The sequence below is a fragment of the Carlito syrichta genome, unplaced genomic scaffold, assembly GCF_000164805.1.
Source record: "Carlito syrichta isolate Samal-C Ts95f unplaced genomic scaffold, Tarsius_syrichta-2.0.1 Scaffold103356, whole genome shotgun sequence".
Classification (NCBI taxonomy): domain Eukaryota; kingdom Metazoa; phylum Chordata; class Mammalia; order Primates; family Tarsiidae; genus Carlito; species Carlito syrichta.
Genome location: NW_007047452.1, coordinates 139,743 through 158,138, shown reverse-complemented (window position 1 = coordinate 158,138; position 18,396 = coordinate 139,743). Strand labels below are relative to the sequence as shown.

Here is an 18,396-nt window from a genome sequence, read left to right as displayed (position 1 = left end):
CCTTGACTCTCCTGGCAAACAGATATGCTACTACAGCATGGGGCCTTTCCTTTCAAGGGTCCGTGTTTCCAGGAAGGCTGGGGAAAGCAGAAGACAGAGTTTGAGGAAGCTGGCAGGATGAGCAAGCTGGAGTGCACACACCTGTGCCTGGGTCACCAGGACCGTCTCCGTGGTGCCTGGAGCGGCCAGCCCCAGACAACTCACAGCCGTGCACTCATTTCACAATACAGCACTGTTCGGCTTTGTAGACACAGTTAGTGTGTCCTGAACTGAGATCACTGGAGGGAGAACTGGCGTCTCTCTAGACTCAGACCCCAGAGGAGGCATTTACATTCCTTGGTTAGGAAATTCTTGGAAAGCTTAAGAGCAGGGCCCTCCTTCACAGGGTACACATGGGACAACTATACCTGCTGCAAATGCCTCTCTCCATTCTCATTCGCAGGACTGCTCTCTGATCCATTGCTGCTTCCTGATTGCTCCTTTTCATTCAACAAAGCTGTGGCATATGCTAATGTGTCCTACAGGGGATTGAAACACAAGAAGAAAAAGTCAGGCGCTGAGCAGCAGCAGCAGCAGCGACACCAGGAAGGCTACCCTCTACCCGCCTTTTGGTGGCACTGGGAGCCCGAGTGCTGCCTTCATTGCAGGCAGGGCACCTCCTCAACTCTGTCCCTGCAGAGACCATGACCAATCTGCATCGCTTTTCTTCTAGGCAAATAATCTGCACAGATCTGCGTGGGTGTGCACCAATCTGTTGTCTTTATACAGAAATCCAGTTGCTTCTTCTGCTTGTTCTCATTTTCAACTCACACCTCTCTCTCTGAAGCTGTAGTTTCTGAGGAGACTTCTCCATATGCGAGGGATTTCAAACCACATGCAAACAGGAGATGACACTCACCTGAGCGGAAATGGTCCGCTGAAAGGTCTTTCCAGTTGACGTTTCATTAGAGACGTTACTCTGTGGTGTCCAGTAATGTTCTGACATCTGAGACAAAAGGTCAAAAATGCCATCAGAGGTGACAAGTAAACCCCGGTGAGTCCAGTTTCTACCATTAGAGTCTAAAAAGCAACCAAAGCTTATGAGCCCAGACCTTCCATCACATCAGGAGACTCAGGGAAGATTTACGCCCCCTTTTAAGACCTCAAACACCACTTCTGTCACCCTACCTTGTCACCCGCAAAGTTAAGACACACACATTAAGACACATGCAATGCACACAAGCAGATATCAACTAGCTTGATTAGGTTTGAGGGAGTTTTCCTGGCAAGATGTGCTATGACTGATTCTCGTTACAGCTAGAAACACTCAAAAGGCAGTTACCTTCTTCTGCAGCCACTGCACAGCCCAGCTCCAGTGATGGGAATTCTCCTTGAAGTACTCTTTAGTAGCAGGGCACCTGGTGATGGAAGGCTTTCATCAGCCAAATGCTTGCTTTGCAAATACACTTGTTGAGGCTATAACACCTTTTTATTTTGAAGCGCAAATATTCCCTTCATTAAAATTCAGTTATCCTTCTATTACACTTTCATGCTTTTTTGGTTTGGATACGTGATATTCACATGCTTAAACTTCAAAAGGTGGTAAAGGGTAAACACGTAGTGTGGAGTCTGTTATCTGCCTCTAACTCTCATCCACTCAGTTCTATTAAAACTCAAAGTTAGAAGATGAAAAATAAAACAGAAAATTCACAATAAACTGTACATTTAATAAATGACCTCCTGATATAATCAAATTAATTTTTAATTTCTGTGATTTGAATATGAGAATGGAAAAACTTTTTTTTTTTTTTTTGAGTCAGGGTCTCACTCTGTCGCCCAGGTTGCAGCGCAGTGGCACAATCACAGCTCGCTGCAGCCTCGACCTCCTGGACTCGGGTGTTGCTTCTACCTCAGCCTCCTGAGTAGCTGGGACTACAGGAGCACACCACCAAGCCCGGCTAATTATAAAAATTTTTTGTAGAGATGTGATCTCACTGTGTTGCCTAGGCTGGTCTCAAACTCCTAGGCTCAAGCAATCCTCTTGCCTTGGCCTCCCAAGGTGCTGGGACCAGAGGTGTGAGCCACCACACCCAGCCAGGAAAAAACTATTTTAAAATATGGTCTTGGAGTCCTCCTCTCATTTTCCTTTTCTTATTTGGCTACCTAGGAAGCTGTGCTTCACATCTGAAGTGAGTACTGAAGGTGACATTGCCACTAAAGTGTGTATAAATGGATGTGTGGAGGATGCAGAAGTACTTATGAAGACACTGGTATCTGCACTGGGCATCTGTTGGCATCAGACATACTATGTGGGCCCAGCACTACTCAGAAATGCCTCTCTTAGACAAACACTTGATGCTGCCGACATCAAGTCTCGTTCATGAACCCACAGCCATGGCAGGATGATAGCCAGCTGTGTCCACAACATTGTGTTATCTGGAAAACGCACATTCATGCATTCTTTTAGCCAGGCTCTACTTTGTGTCTGCTTAGGAAACTCAAATGCAGTAGATGAGGCCCAACAGATATAGTGTTCTTATTCTGCACAAGTCCAAGGTTGGTAGTCCTGTACCTAAGAATCAGCAAAAATCTCAAGGAAAATAAACTAAGTTGCAAAGAGGCTTAGAGCCAGGCTCAGTGGTGACCATGTGGTCAGCTCGGTACCCTTGGGTGTCACATAGCCACACTGATCTTTTGCTTGCTCATGGACCCCACAAGCTAAACTAGCAAACCATGAAGGTTTCTTCTAACAGCCAGAACCTTCACTTTCCAAAAGTCCATCAACAGATAAATGGATAAACAAAGTGTGGTCTATATATACAGTGATACATTATTCAGCCTTACGAAGAAGGGACATCCTGACACACATCCACAACATGTATGGACATTGACGATATCAAGCTAAATGAAATAAGGCAGTCACAGAAAGACAGATGTTGTATGATTCTCCATATATGAGGTATCTAGAGTAGGTACCAGGAGACAGCAATGAGTATGGTGGTTGCCAGGGGTGGAGGAAGTGAGTAAAAGGGAGTATTTACCGGGTACAGAGTGGTAGTTTTGGAAGACGAAAAGAAATGAAGATGGATGGTGGTGATGGCTGCTCAGCAGTGTGAATGTACCTCAAGTCACTGAAGCATACCCTTAAAAATGGCTAAAATGGTAAATTTCACATCATGTACATTTTATCACAATTAAAAAAAGAAAAAAAACCTTCTTTGAAACTTTGAAGTCACTCAGCCTGTGTTCAAGTCTTAGCTCTATGATTCTAGGTATGTCACTTAAACCTCTCATGACATAAACCTCCCAGACTCATAACTGTTCCTAGCCACAGAAGGTTGTTACAAAGATGAAATAAGATAATATAGGCAAAGTACTTGACACAGTGTCTGGGTTCATAAGTGCTCAATAGCTACCGGTGAAATGATCTTGTCCCTTGAGAGACTATTTTGAAATTGGAGGCCTAGAGCCTGAAAGAGTTGGTAGTGGGTACACCACTGAGAAAGACTTTGAATGAAGGCTCATGAACATCCACTCTTCAGGTCTCCAAATGTGCGACTCCTGCCCTTCTGACATATGGCCTGGGGGTGTAGCTGCTGCTCCTTCAGCTTTCCATAAGATCTGCTACTCTTTCAATGCTCCCTTTCATGTGTTTTTTGAGATCACTTAAGTAGGTTTCCATACTTTTCGCTCAAGTATGCCCTGACTGAGCCAGACCATCTAGATGCCAAAACAAGGTACTTTCTTTTCTGGTCGTATCTGATGTGTAATTAAAACACTACTTCCTCCTTGCGTCTTAAGTCAATACTTACTTTTGAGCAAGAGTTACAAGAAATTTGACACACTGATAGCAGCGACTGCTATCTACATGATTACTGTGGTGCATCAAAGCTGAAGGAAGAGAAGAGGACATTTTAGCAATAAAGCAATACACTGAAAGCTGCTCCAAGTAATAACAAGCTCTCTTGGTCTAAAAACGGATAACCATTTTGATAAGTAGATAAGGAACAACTCAGCTAAAAGCATGGTAGTGCCTGACACAGCAGAATCCCCCAAATTTTAATGGGAAGAAACACTACTTAAAAAAAATTAAAAAAAAAATTTTTTTGGAGACAGGGTCTCAACTGTGTCGCCCAGGCCACAGTGCAGAAGCACGATCATAGCTCACTACAGCCTTGAACTCCTGGGCTCAAGGGATCCTCCTACCTCAGCCTCCCAAGTAGCTGGGATTAAAGGTACACACCACCACACTTGGCTAATTTTTAAATTTTTTGTAGACACAGGGGTCTCACTTTGTTGCCCAGACTGGTCTCAAGCTCCTGGCTTCAAGGGATCCTTCTGCCTCAGCCTCCCAAAGTGCTGGGATTACAGGTGTGAACCCCCATGCCCGGCCAGAAACATTACATTAAGTGTGTTTAAAAAAAGCATAGGTGGTGTTGAAAGTTTAAGTTTTAAGAGAACTAAAAGGGAAATAAAATTTATGCTGGCTGATTATTCATTTAGAGACTTTCCACACACCATGCTGCTGAAAGAAGAGTAATTATAACATTTTTAGTTGGATAAATGGAGGCTTATGGAATTTAGTTCAACAAATATTTTCTGCTCTGTGTTTTAGGGATTTAAAGACAGTAAATAAAGCCTTAATGGAAAAAATAATAATACTTGGTCCCTGCCCTTGTGGAATTTATAGTTTTTAAGTTCCAGAGAGCCTGGGTGCAGCTCTGACTACATGACACCAAGGGTGGCCTAGAGGGGTGTAGCTATAAACATTCTTAGTTTAACTCTCTTTTCGGCAACAAAAGGAGGCCCCTGGACCACCTTTAATACATAGCAACATCTGTAATGGCTCAGATTAACTGGAAATACAAGAGGATGGTGGGAGCTGGATAAGACTATTTTTAGCTAAATGTTTTCCAATAATTAGTTCAGTAAGCCAGTTTAGCCTTCTCAAAAAGAAAGCCCTGCCAAAAAACATTTATGAGTAGACAGTGGCAGTTTGGTTCATTCATGCCACGGGTAAAGAGATATTCACATTTGTGGGCTTGACAACATCCTGAGTCTGAGGTTTCAGTTTTTTTCTCCCAATGGCTGGAGAGTGAAATGAAAGATTTCCTGCATCAGAACGTGACCTTTAGCTTGTTGAAAAAAAGTCACAGCACTCCCGAGTCTTACCCAACTTGGCAAAAGAACCCCACACCATCCCTTACGACTAAAAGGAGAACGTCTGGGGCGAGGAATTCCCTGGGCTTTAATTCTCCTGACTAGGATGAGGGACCCGGTGGCCCTGACTAGACTTCTAACGTATGGCTCACTGATCCAAGCCCAGGGGAGCAGCGGAGGCAGGGCAGGCCAGAAGAGCAGATGATCCACAGATCCACTGCAGACACTTGCTCACAAGGGCAGGCGTACTTGCCTAGTAATCCATTTTCTGTCTCAAACACAAATTTGACCCGCTCGACTTGTATGGGATCTTCAATGACCTGTGGAAGGAAGAAACAAAGGCTGGTAAATGAAAGGAGGAACTTGCTTCTCAGCCACTGGTGCCTTCTTTAAAATTCTATTCAAGGGGCTACCTTCGCTCCTAATATTAGAAAAAGAAAATATAAACAAATATTATGACATTGCCATCTATCTCAAATGCGTCTACAATTTTAAACTAACATAAACAACTATTAAGTAATATTTAAAGATCCATTTCCTATGCGTGTGTTCTTACCAATGATGTCTACAACTCTCTGTGGGCTATGACATACATTTCATGATTCTAAGGATACAAGGTTCATGCTCTAACTTGTTTACTAAAAATGTGTTGAGGTTTTGCTGTTACACAGCCTCTAGAAATTGATGTCAAAGTTCTTGCCAAGCTACACAGGGTTGGGTCTATGTCTCAGTTGTTGCTGTGTGTCTAGTTCTCAGCACTAAAACGCACAGGGTATAAGCTACATAGTTTGCTGCTGATGAGATGAGCAAGGCACAGTCCTACCCATGAGAAGCAACAATCCTCCAAAGTTTGTAAATCATGAGGACCAAAAGGCGTAAAGAACCTGAAAAGCAGGCATTTAACGAATGGCACCATGATGTATTTTCTTACCCCAACCCTTTATTAAATGCCCACTCAGTGTCACACAGTCCCTTTCTTTATGGAGCCCCTGGACTAGACCCTCTCATGAGCTCATAACCAGTCACCAAACCCTGCTGACTCTCTTTCCTTAACAACTCTTGATCTGTCCCTTGCCCCTTCGACACCATTCCTTGGGATTTCACACTCAGATTACTGTCACACTCCTAAATGGTCTTTCAGCTCCCAATCTTGCTTCCTTCTTTAGTCCATCCTTTGAAACAATGGCCAGAGAAATCTTTCTAGAATACAAATCAGATCCCACCACTCTCCGGCTTAAGAACTTTCCATCATGCCCATCACTGACAGAGGCCAGGAAGACAGTGGAAATAAGCACAGTGGGCTACATATAGAGCAGTCAGGAGGAGGAAGGACAGTGGAGACCGGGAGACCACATGCCTCCTCAAAGGGAGGCATGCTGCTACTGCTCAAGAAGGCTGCTGGATGCAGCAGGAAATGGGACTCAAATGTCCACAGCACCTATTTTTCAAGACAGGTTGGAATCTAGAAATCAACATGTAATTTGGGTCAAACAAAACAAGCATGCAGGCAGAACCTGGCCCCCAGGCCGCCAGCATGCAATCACCAGCCCACAGGAAAGGGTCTGCATGCTTTCGCACTGATACCTGAGGCTTTCCATGACCTGGTTTGGGTTTCTCTTCCCACATTCTACTTGGTTCCCACTTCTAGTCACACCATTTACCTATAATCCCCTGAGCGTCTCACATGTCTGATGGAGAGCATGGGCTCTGGCCAGTCACTTGGCTCCAGTCCCAGCTCTGCTACAAACCCTGGACCTGGTAAAGGTGGCCTTGGGTAAATTACTCTACCTCTCTGAATCTTGGTTTCCAATAATACTGTATTTTGCTGATTAAAACTGACTTTTCCCCCCCTGCTCTTCACACTTCTGAAATTGGAACGCATCCTACAAATGATTATATTTCACAGTTCATGACTCTTATTCATATTTCTAGTAGTATGTGTGTAATCGATAGCAGTTTACCGCTGAGTGTAGTCAACAGGTTTAAACACCGTAATATCTGTGCTAACATGGTGCCTTCTCCACTGTCAGGCTCCAGCGGGGTGACCGTCATCCATGGATTCCTCCGCTCTGACACTATAACTGCTATTGCACTTGTCTAGCTCCCTCACGGAACTGTGAGCTCCCTGGAGGCAGAGCTTTGTCATTGCTCACCTCTACATCAATGACACATGAAGCACATGAATGAGATGAACAGGACTCAACGCAGACCAAATGAATGGAAAAATAAGAAAAGGACATAGAACTTTTCATTTATAAACACGTGCTGACTAATAAATTCCTAAACACAAGTGAATCAGAGCATTTATTACTTACCAATATCTCATGAAGTAGCTGAAATGTATTCTTTAACTCATGGGGTGGAGCCGTTTCTAGTTGGTTCTGAAATATTTTTTAAAAGCGTAAGAATGTCAGTGGAGGCTGGGCGTAGTAGCTTATGCCTGTAATCCTAGCACTTTGGAAGGCTGAGGTGAGAGGCTTGCTTGAGTCCAGGAGTTTGAGACCAGCCTGGGCAATATAACAAGACCTTGTCTCTACAAAAAATAAAAAAATTAGCTGGGTGTGATGACATGTACCTACAGTCCCAACTATTCTGGAGGCTGAGGCAGAAGGATCACAGAGCCCAGGAACTCAAGGCTGCAGTGATCTGTGATCATGCTACTACACTCCAGCCTAGGTGACAGAGCGAGACTCTGACTCGGAAAAAAAAAAAATCAGTGGAAAGCCAACTGGAGTGGCAATCAACAGTGCTGTATCCAAGCCCTAATTCTACCACTATCTAGGTGACCTTGGGCAAGTCAATTCCTTTCTCTGGGCCTTAGTTTCCCCAAAAGGTAAATCTGGGAATTGAAATAACCTCTGGGGTCCTTCCAGCTGCAACACTTTGTGAGACTTTATTATGAGATTAGAAGAGAGAGAAAAAAGGAGAGAATTTAAAGTCACTAAGCAGATCCAATTTTATGTATGTATATAGCCCTGCTTGCTTTTCAAGAGAATGCTCCGAGGTTAGCATGCTATGAGCAAAGGATATGAAACGTCAGTTTATGAAGTAGAAAAATCTGCCAAGATATACTAAGTAAAGAAAGCAAGCTTCATAAAACACACTCCTTTGAGCATCTTAATAAATGTATACATATATAAGGTGGGAAAGGACATTGCATTATAATGCCACACTTCTAAGAGGCCAAGTACGATACTAAGTAAGCACTTCACATAGTGTATATACCTCACTGAATCCTCAAAAACAGTAAAGTCAGTCATATTTCTTGCCATTTTGCAGAGGAGAAAATTGCCCAAGGTCATATAATTAGTAAACAGCACAGAGAGGAGCTTAATCACTTCTGACATAGGGTCTGCACAGAAAAGGCTGAGGGCAAAACACACTGTCACAAGACCCTCAAGACAGAATCCACTAGTCACAGGCTTCTTGCTAACACAACATGAACTGCCACCATAAATACTGACCAGGAAGGAAGGTAAGTAGAAATTCTGTGGGAAGAAACTAAAATACATAGTGTGAATGTATACAAAGAGGTCCGGAAAGAAACATCGGTGTGATAGTACACTGGTTTCTGTGGTATAGTGAAGAGGGGACAAAGATGACTGGGGGCGACCAAGAGAGACTTGGCTTCATTTGTACGCTTACATTTTTCACAAACAGAATGTAATTAAACATAAGATTACAACTGATAAAAAGGAGCCTATATCATTTTTATGGTTAGGAAAAGCAATTCGGGCTTTCAGAAGAAGCATATTGCCCAGGGGCAGAGGAATGTTCTTTTAGGGTCTCAGCTGAAGGCTCTCTGGCTACCCCTGGGTTTAACTGAGGACTCACCTTAATGAAATGCAGCATCGTGAAGGAAAAATGCTCATTACAGAAGCAGCAGTACACCACCATCTCAATGAGCGCCAGGAGTGAGCCTGTCAGCTCCCGCAGAGCAAACATTACCTGTGGGAGGACAGGACAGAGGATATTCTTCTCGTGCCACTGCTAACAGTCCATCTGTTCTCCCGACTGTAACTGAAATCTACCCACATTTAAGATCATCGACACTGCCTCAAAATCTATGGCTAGATTTCAGAGTGTCTGCACCTGCCTGAAGTTTTACACAATTTTGTGCAAGTGTGCATTTTTTTCAGGACGGAACGCTTCCCTCAGATTTTCAAAGGCAAATGTTCCTCCAAAATTAAAATAGCGATAGATCCAAAAAATACTGCTAAGTTTAAAAAAAAAAATAAAGAGGAGATATGCACTGCATTGTTGTGTAATTTTAAAATGTCAGAATGAATGCTGCTTGTAGATACCTACAAATGTACTTCAGATCACGGAAAAAGGACTGGAGGATGAAGTCAGCAAGCAGGAAGCTCTGGCGGAAGGGGCAGCTCAGGCTGAGGGTGAGCCACAATAGCCCAGTGTGAACCGCCAGGAGAGCGGGGAATGGCCCACTTCCACATTCCTGAGGTTTAAAATCTTTCAGGGTGTCCTGTTCCAGAACCAGACACACACAAAAGAGACTGGGATAAAACCCTCTACAATAAACAGAATCATTCTGATTAAAGTACCTCCTCCTGGGCCCTGGAGGGGGAGCTGGCTGGGCTGGACCTGGAGGTCCAGCTCTTATCTAGAGAGGACCAATAAAATTCTCTTCCACTTATCATTCCTTTTTGTTATATAACATAGGAAGAATAACGTGAAAAGAATTATTTATTTTCTTAACTATTTACTCTCCTCCATCAGAATATCATGCAAAGTACAACTAATAAAATAGGGGAAAATATAAAAATGGCTTTAGGATAACAAATACATACCTCTAACAGGTAAGGTTTTCCTTCAGACAAGAACAACAAGGCTTCTACTTCCTCATGGAGGGGCAACAGAGGGCTTGAGGGGGCAATGCTGATAGGTGGTCGTTGCTTATATAGGCCAGGAGCTTTCGGACACCAAAGAAACAAACCAAACTGTCTCACTTGGTGTTATTCCACAAAACAGACATCCACAATTTAATGCAATTTCAGGACTTACACATGCAACTGCTGAGTACCTATACAAGTTGATCCCACAGTCTAGAGAGGAAGCCACACATGGGGGCAGGACAAAATGTTTGCCTTTGAGTTGGGGAGTCTCACTCTGTTGCCCAGGCTGTAGTGCAGTGGCACACTCACGGCCACCCCAGCATTGACCTGCTGGGCTCCGGCGATCCTTCTGCCTCAGTCTTCCAAGTAGCTGGAACTACAGGTGCACGCTACCATGCCCAGCTAATTTTTTTATTTGTTGTAGAGATGAGGTCTCGTCAAGTTGCCCAGGCGGGTCTCGAACCCGTTGGGCTCAGGCAATCCACTTGCCTCGGCCTCCCAAAGTGCTAGGATTATAGGCTTGAGCCACTGAGTCCAGCCTAATGTTTACCTATTGATGTATGCCTGTGGTGCAGCTGGGGACTGCTAGTGACTCTCATTCAAGATAGTCTTTCAAAGAGGTAAACATGTAAATAGTACACGAAGAAGTATTCAGAGCTCCCACTGAAGATGCAGTAGACAAGAAACTTTTGTTCCTCAAACAACTGTCTTAATGGCACAACCTATCTGTGCTAAGCAGCCTCAACCCAGGTGGAAGAGGTTACTTCATTTGTAGAAAAACAAAGATGGATACTCTAATTTTCTTTTACAAAATTGGCTGAACTCACGAAGTCAGGTGGCTTTGTCTTTTTAGATGAGTGATTCAGGTTGGTAAGCAAACTCGACCTTGCACTATAACCAAGTATTCCTCCAGTGTCCCTTTAGAGAGTCAATAAGCATTTCTCTATCAGAACGGTGCTGTGGATTTTTATCTAGTTTCCTGTCTTTAGATCTTCTAGGCCAGGTGACATCAAAATGCACACTTGATTGCTCTGCCAATAGCTAGCTGCGTGACTTTGTGGAAGTTACTAAACTTCTCTGTATCTTACTTGCTATATCTATAGGGAGGTCTAACACGCCTCATGGTTTTGTTGTGAGGACCAAACACAAGAAACATAAAGCACATGTAAAAGCAAAGTACACAAAAACACAATACGTTTAAGCTACTTTGTTGTATTATTATTACTGTTGTTGTTATTGTCATAACAAGGCCTGGGAACAGTATTAAAATGTAGTACACATAAAGGTTAGAACACTGGATAACCATCTAAGACAATTCACGCCTTTGTTGTTTTAAATGATGACTGTGCTATTGGTCACAGGAGACGAAGTAGGGACTGCTACCAACTGTGTGTTATATCCACAAATATCTCAATGACATAATTTACATCTGAATTCCCTTTGTTTTTATGAAGTACTTTAACATTTGACCTCATTCATCCTTATTATGCCTAGAGAATCATGTTTTTAATATTTTCATTCTGTAATGAGAAGCAGAAAGAGCAGGTGGTTTGGTCAAGTTCACACATCTAGAAGACTCTAATCTCCACCTGGGGTATTATTCCCACCATATCAGTTCAAATTATGGTGATGAGTAAACTCTGAATTAGCCTTTAATCCTAGAGTTTTTGTGTTTTTTTTTAAGAATATTTATACACTTTCCCATCACCCCTCAAATAAATGGCTTTCTCTTGTGACAAACTAGTAAAATGAGATAAAATTTAACATGAATTAAAACAAATATTCTAAGTGCTCAATGATCAAATAGTCAAATGAGAAGTAATACTTATTTAAGTGCTCACATTATTACTCCCCATGCTAGACAAACTCAATATCTCTTCATTTTTTTTGTTGTATTTAAGATATGTGACAGCTTACCAACATTCCTTTGGGAAGAGACGTCCGAATGCAAAACAAGCAATGCCACTGTATTGTGAAGATTCCCAAATTCCCGTGCTTGTGCTGAACTCCATCGACGAATCTGTCATCAGAGAAGACAAAGTGGGCATCAGTGTTACCCTTAGGAATGATACGAAAAGAAAGGGAGAGAATTTGCTGGTTCAAGATATTCTGGGCCTTCATTATTTCTCAATGACTGACAGAAGAGGTCAAAGTACAAAAAAGTCACAGGCTTTAAGCTAGCTCAAAGGGTTTCCCTGACAGGTATATTAGCTCATATTCTAAAACCAACTCATTTACGTATTCACTTTAGGTACCGAGTGCTTACAATGTGCCATGAACCCTTCCTCTGCCTCAATATAGTGGCAAAATCCTTGAAGCTGGATATGACCCTGCCTCCACCACTCACTGTGCTATACAAATGGGGCCAAGTTCTTTACAATAATAGCATCTGACTTCTTCATGCAATGGCAGAGACAACGCTACGTGTGCTGCCTACTTTGTGATTTTGAAGACCCAATGAAATATTAAAAGTGAAAATGTTTTCAAAATGTGCTCCATAAATGCAAAATATTATTAGCTGTATGTGCAGCTGAATTACAGTGAATTTAAACCAATCACCAATATCAACAAAGTCCTTGATATGGAAGAACCTGAAGTGGAAAAGGGATCTTGCAAATCAACACAGTATCACCATACAGAACATGTTATGACGCCAGTTATTTGTTTTTTTTGAGTTGGAGTCTCACTCAGTCGCCCAGACTGGAGTGCAGTGGCCGCTCCCGGCCACCGCAGCTTCGACCTGCTGGGCTCCGGCGATCCTTCCGCCTCAGCCTTCCAAGTAGCCGGAATTACAGGCGCGCGCTACCACGCCCAGCTAATTTTTTGATTTATTGTAGAGATGAGGTCTCGCTGCCCAGGCGGGTCTCGAACCTGCCGGCTCAGGCAATCCACTCACCTCAGCCTCCCAAAGGCGTGGGATTACAGGCTGAGCCACCGAGCCCGGCTAGTACTTGTTTTTTAATAATAAAGAGGAAGCTGAGAGGAGGCCTAAATCACAAGTCTGTCTCCCTTAACAAAAAAAGGAAACAGTATATAGGGCCTATACAATGCATTTACCTAGAAGGGAAAGACTTTGGCTTTGAAATCAGTAGAATTGGGTCTGAACTCTGTTCCACCGATGCATTAGCTTTGTGATCTTGAACAAACTACTTAACATCTCTGTGCTTTCATTCATGCTTGAGAATGGGAATGAAACTGTGTGATTTTTCTGAATTGTATCAAAAGCATACCACCACAAAGAGACCAGATGTATCAGGTACTTAATAAGTACTCCATAAATAATATTTATTATTACTGTATATTAATGTTTTGTGTGTTTTAACAAACAAAAGAAATACAATGGATGAGAGAATCAGAAATAGGAGTTTCCAAACAGGAGAGTCATTTTTGGATATATCCAACCCTATTATTATAAACAACTTTCCTTTCATTTAAATAAGAGTATTATGCCTACAGCATCATTCAGTATATAACAGTACAACTTCACATTCGAATTCTCGCTGTGTCTACAGCATCCGGCTTAAAACAACCAACCCCAACCTCCTGAGAGGAAGAAGAAAAGACCCCAATGCCACCTATTCGTCGAAAGCTTGTGAAACCCATGAGTCAGAATCCATCTTTCGCTCTTATGACACTTACACTTCATATTTTGATTGACATTTTAGTTAGCATTTCCATGGGTTATTAGAACACATTCTATGAAGAGGTTGCAAATATAAGCAAATTCCAAAGTCCAAAGAATTTTAAAGCCTATGTACTCCTATCTATGTACCTGGACTCTTGTGAAATTAAAAATCTTTATCACGTACAAAGAGAAGCCAAGTGGCTATGAGAACTATGGTCATTCTACCAGGAATATAAAGGAGCCACTACCTGATTGTTTTGCCGATTGGTTCCAAGGAGAAAGCTGATCATGTGTCTCAGGGCTGAATGCCTCAGAAGAAGATCTCCTGCCCTAATGCCTTGCTGTCACGAGATATTGAGAATGGCAAATTATATTTCTATCCAGACAAAACTGTTCAAAAACACAGTTTAATGAAATCCAAGTTTTAAGAGTTAATATGTTTTTAAATGCTATAATTTACATATAGAAAGTACTTTTCAGCCGGGCTCAGTGGCTCAGCCTGTAATCCCGTGCTTTGGGAGGCTGAGGTGAGTGGATTGCCTGAGCCTGCGGGTTCGAGACCCGCCTGGGCAACTTGGCGAGACCTCATCTCTACAATAAACAAAAAAATCAGCCGGGCATGGTAGCGCGTGTCTGTAATTCCGGCTACTCAGAAGGCTGAGGTGGAAGGGTTGCTGGAGCCCAGCAGGTCGAGGCTGCGGTGGCCGGGAGTGGCCACTGCATTCCAGTCTGAGTGACAGAGTGAGACTCCAACTCAAAAAAAAAAAAGTACTTTTCAAAATCTAACTAAAAAGAAAACTCTTGAGCCTCACCTTGATTCAACAATGGTTACTAAACAACTAAACACCAGTTTTAATGTAGACTTCTAGTGTTGTCAGTATCTATACCTATCCATATCAGAATTCTTATAAGTAATATAATTCACAAATTATGACTTTTAAGAAGAAACACTCAGGCTGGGGGCGGTGGCTCGCGTTTGTAATACCAGCATTTAGGGAGGCAGAGGCAAGAGGACTGCCTGAGTCCAGGGGTTTGAGACAGGCTGGGCAACTTGGAGAGACCTCATTTCTACAGTAAATAAAAAAAAAAATTGGCTGGGCATGGTGGCGCACGTCTATAGTTCCACCTACTTGGAAGGTTGAGGTGGAAGGATTGCCTGAGCCCAGGAGGTCGAGGCTGCGGTGGGCAGAAGCGTGCCACTGCACTACAGCCTGGGCGACAGAGTGAGACTTCGACTCAAAAAAAACAAAAAAAAAAAAAGAAGAAAAAACACTCATAAAAACCATATAGAACTTATGCTGACTGGTCTAACATTTACCATGTATAAGATTTCTTTAGACTATAAATCTGTTGTATTAGAAGATATTAGAAAAAAGACATTTACCTTTTGTACAAAAGTGTTGAACAGGAAAAAGTACTGAGCACAGTTTTTACAATTTTCTGGGACATCTTTATCCAACAGAGCAAGTAGTACTTCCAGTAACTGATGAAGGCTTTTTAACTGGTTAGAGGAAAGATAAAATTACATGAAGAAAACGAAGATAAGACAGACACTTGTAACAGGATTAACTTGAAGTAAGTCACCTTAAGAAAAGAAGGAAAGTCTGATTGACACAATCCAGTCTCAGATTCAGATGGATTTATGCTTTGGAGAGCAAAAACAGAATTATCAATTTTACCTTCCACGGAAAGGCTGGTACTGTAGTGATAATTTAAAGGAAAGCCTAGTTTCATTTCCTAGATTTCAGAGTCAAGGGCATGATTCTACTGCCTAAGATCATATTTTCTCCAGAGCCAACTTCTCTCTGTCACTTAAAAAGAGGTGGGAGTGTTTAGGGAAGGCATATTTCGGAATCCCTCCCTCCACTATGCTATTTCTTCACATAACCACAGATGCAAAGAATAAGAAACACAGACACAGGCATAGGGGCTAGAAACCAAGCCAAGGGAGCAAATGGAGAGCAACAGCCTGACAGAATGACAACGGTGATATCGACTCAACCGTGAACTTACTTGAGAGCCCGCTGACGCCTCATGGAAAGCTTTGAAAAACATTTTATTTGTTTAGAAACCATTTTGGTCATGACATTGCTTCTTCTTTCCCTCCCGCCCCAACTGTTTTTGGACAAGTTCCTAGAAATTCCTGTGAGCTGAGAATTAAGACCGGCTTACTACTCTTGTTAGTTCATGTCCTCTGAAGATGGTACTCACATTTTGGAAATATTCCCATGCATCCTGTCACACCCATTGTAAATACAGCAAAATTTAGCATTTATATAGCACTTAATCTTCAAAGTTCTTGACAATATAAAGTGGGTGGCAAGAGGCACCGTTTCCATCATGGGGGAAAAATAGACATGAAAATACATTAGCTGACTATCAGAATTTACTGAGCAAATGGCTTCCATGCTTATGTCCCCCACTCCATTCCTTTTCTACCACCTGCTGTCCTGCCTTTAGAGCCTGGTGGGTGACATGCTATGGCCTGCCTCATCTGTGGGAGACTGCATTAATCCTGCCTTTGTCCTTTGTTGGGTTGGCATATAAGAGAAAGGAGGTGAGTGGGGTGGTACTTATGTTAAGGGTTCTTGATGCATCTTAGAAACTTCCACAGGGGGTGGAGCAATGACATTTAAACTGTCTGAAGCAGCTCCCAGTGACCTATATTGTATCTTCTGCATTTAAGGTTCTCTCTAAAAAAATTGTTCTGCTATCTATGTGCATCAAAAACTGCTGCCTTTGAGTAAAACTCAACTTCCTAATTATTCCTGGAATTGAGAAACAGTCTTCTTTTAGGACCTTCCCAGAGGGCATATGTGACCTCCCTGTTCAAGGAACTAAGTGCTTGGGTGCCAGGTACTGTATCTGGATCAAAATCCTCCTTAAAGGACTTCCTCAAGATGGCATAGCAAGCCAACATCTGAATTTGAAGCAGAAATTGCTAGAATTTATATTTAAGTTCACTGAGATATGCTGCATCCAGCCAATGTTTATAAGAAGCCAATTGGTTCTGAAAAGAACATTTTTCAAAGTTTTCCATGTAGTGTCAGCTGTTTGAAACAGCAAACTTGGGAATTAACTGCTGTATTTGCTGGGACTTAATAACAAACTGAATAATCAGATTTACAATGTATGTCATTTATTTCCCTAAGGCTTAAATCTTTTGGGATAACAGATGGTAATAAACACCAAGATTTGTTTTAGCACATGTGTATGTGAAATTGCGAACCAGAAAATATGTTGCAGAAAACAGGGTTAGGGAAAAATTCACAGGGACAAGAACAAAAATTAGGGGATAATGGAGACCTAAGAAGAGACCATTTTGTTGGCAATGTTCTTGGATAAAGGTACTATTTGGTTTGGTTGCCAACTGCAGGTAGAGATCAGGACAATAGCTGAAGAAGAAAGAGACAAAACCCGAGTGGCTCAAAATGTCTGTTGGTCTAGACTTGAGTCTCTAGACTGAGATTAGTCTCAGTTCATGGAGACCTAATAAACATTCCTGAGAGGACTCTGAAAAGGTAGTATTCTAGAGAGAAAAACTCAAAAACAGACCAGAGCAGACCTGAATTCCTGGCCTACCCTAGTGTTTGGAATATGAGGAGGAAGGAACAGAGGATCTTCTACCCTGGCATGTACCAGAAAGTCAGTTCACAGAAGGTCATTTCATGTGGCATTCATTTCTTTCTTATCACCTGCAATTTGAAACATTTGGTAAAAACAGACTGTATAAATAGAATTTAAAACTGAGACTGACCTTATCCTGATAAAACAAGGCACTGTCTAGAGTTTTCTCCAGAATGGTGGCCACAGCAACTCGTACTTCTCTCACATTGCATTCCAACAAGAAAATTCTAAAAGAAAGAGAAAAGTGGTGTAAAAAAGGCAGATCGACTTCTATCATCCCTAACCTTCCCAACATGGGCCCACCTAATACCCAAGAAGCAAAGTGACCGTCCCTGAAAATGTCAGCACTCACAGGCTGAGTGGCGCTTTCCAAGGTCACTCCACTTCTACTTATTCCATGTAAATGTTAATGCTACGTATCAGCTGCCAGATTTGAACCAGACAGGCAAGGCTCTGTTCAAAACCCACTAAGATTCTAAGTGGCAACTATAAGAAAGTTTATAAGATAACAAGTACGCCCATAATATTTAGCTTTGGAGATTCTGGGCACATTCTTTTGGAATGAATACCTCGAAGGAAGTGCTGCATGTTTCCTCCCACAGCACATTAGGAGGCACCAAGAGCATGCCAGTAGATGCAGAATATGGGGAGTTTTATAGTGCCATGGCTAGTCTTCTCCCCAAACAAGTGGCACAACAAAAAGGGGATGGTGGGGCAAAGGAATTACTGAAGATAGGAAGGGTCTGAAGAGACACACAAACCAAAGGCAATGTGTGGACCTTGTTGGATCCTGAACTGCACAAACTCAATGGTAAAATGACATTTCTGAGACATTTAGAGGAAATCTGAACATGGACTAGGTATATGCTGATATGAAGGAATTATCATTAATTTTGTTTAATGTGATAACAGTAAAGTGTTGATAATTTTTTTTTTTGGCTTAACTTTACCTGTCAGAGATAACATGCTGAAATAGTTTAGTGAAATCAAATGATGTTTGAGATTTACTTTAAAATGGAAACTTTTCAGAGTTAAAAAAAAAACAAGCCCACACATGTAAGTGTGTGAGCGGGGATCAGTAAGATAAGACTGTCAAATGTTGACAGCCTGAGCTGGGAATGGGTACAGGCAAGGATCCATTCTCTAGATCAA

General features: G+C 42.2%; 1 protein-coding gene across 1 annotated transcript in view; it reads right to left on the bottom strand.

Annotated features, from left to right (window-relative positions):
* Window positions 1-18,396, bottom strand: part of USP24 (ubiquitin specific peptidase 24) — a 116,347-nt gene that overhangs the window by 4,647 nt on the left and 93,304 nt on the right. Inside the window, exons 55-65 of the mRNA XM_021716013.1 lie at window positions 17,375-17,471; window positions 15,002-15,118; window positions 11,910-12,012; window positions 9,948-10,069; window positions 8,974-9,087; window positions 7,455-7,520; window positions 5,393-5,459; window positions 3,792-3,870; window positions 1,322-1,397; window positions 899-985; window positions 408-518 (exon numbers count right to left, since the gene is read on the bottom strand). Of these exons, the coding sequence (XP_021571688.1) occupies window positions 408-518; window positions 899-985; window positions 1,322-1,397; window positions 3,792-3,870; window positions 5,393-5,459; window positions 7,455-7,520; window positions 8,974-9,087; window positions 9,948-10,069; window positions 11,910-12,012; window positions 15,002-15,118; window positions 17,375-17,471 (1,039 nt within the window). The remainder of the gene's footprint in view (window positions 1-407; window positions 519-898; window positions 986-1,321; window positions 1,398-3,791; window positions 3,871-5,392; window positions 5,460-7,454; window positions 7,521-8,973; window positions 9,088-9,947; window positions 10,070-11,909; window positions 12,013-15,001; window positions 15,119-17,374; window positions 17,472-18,396) is intronic.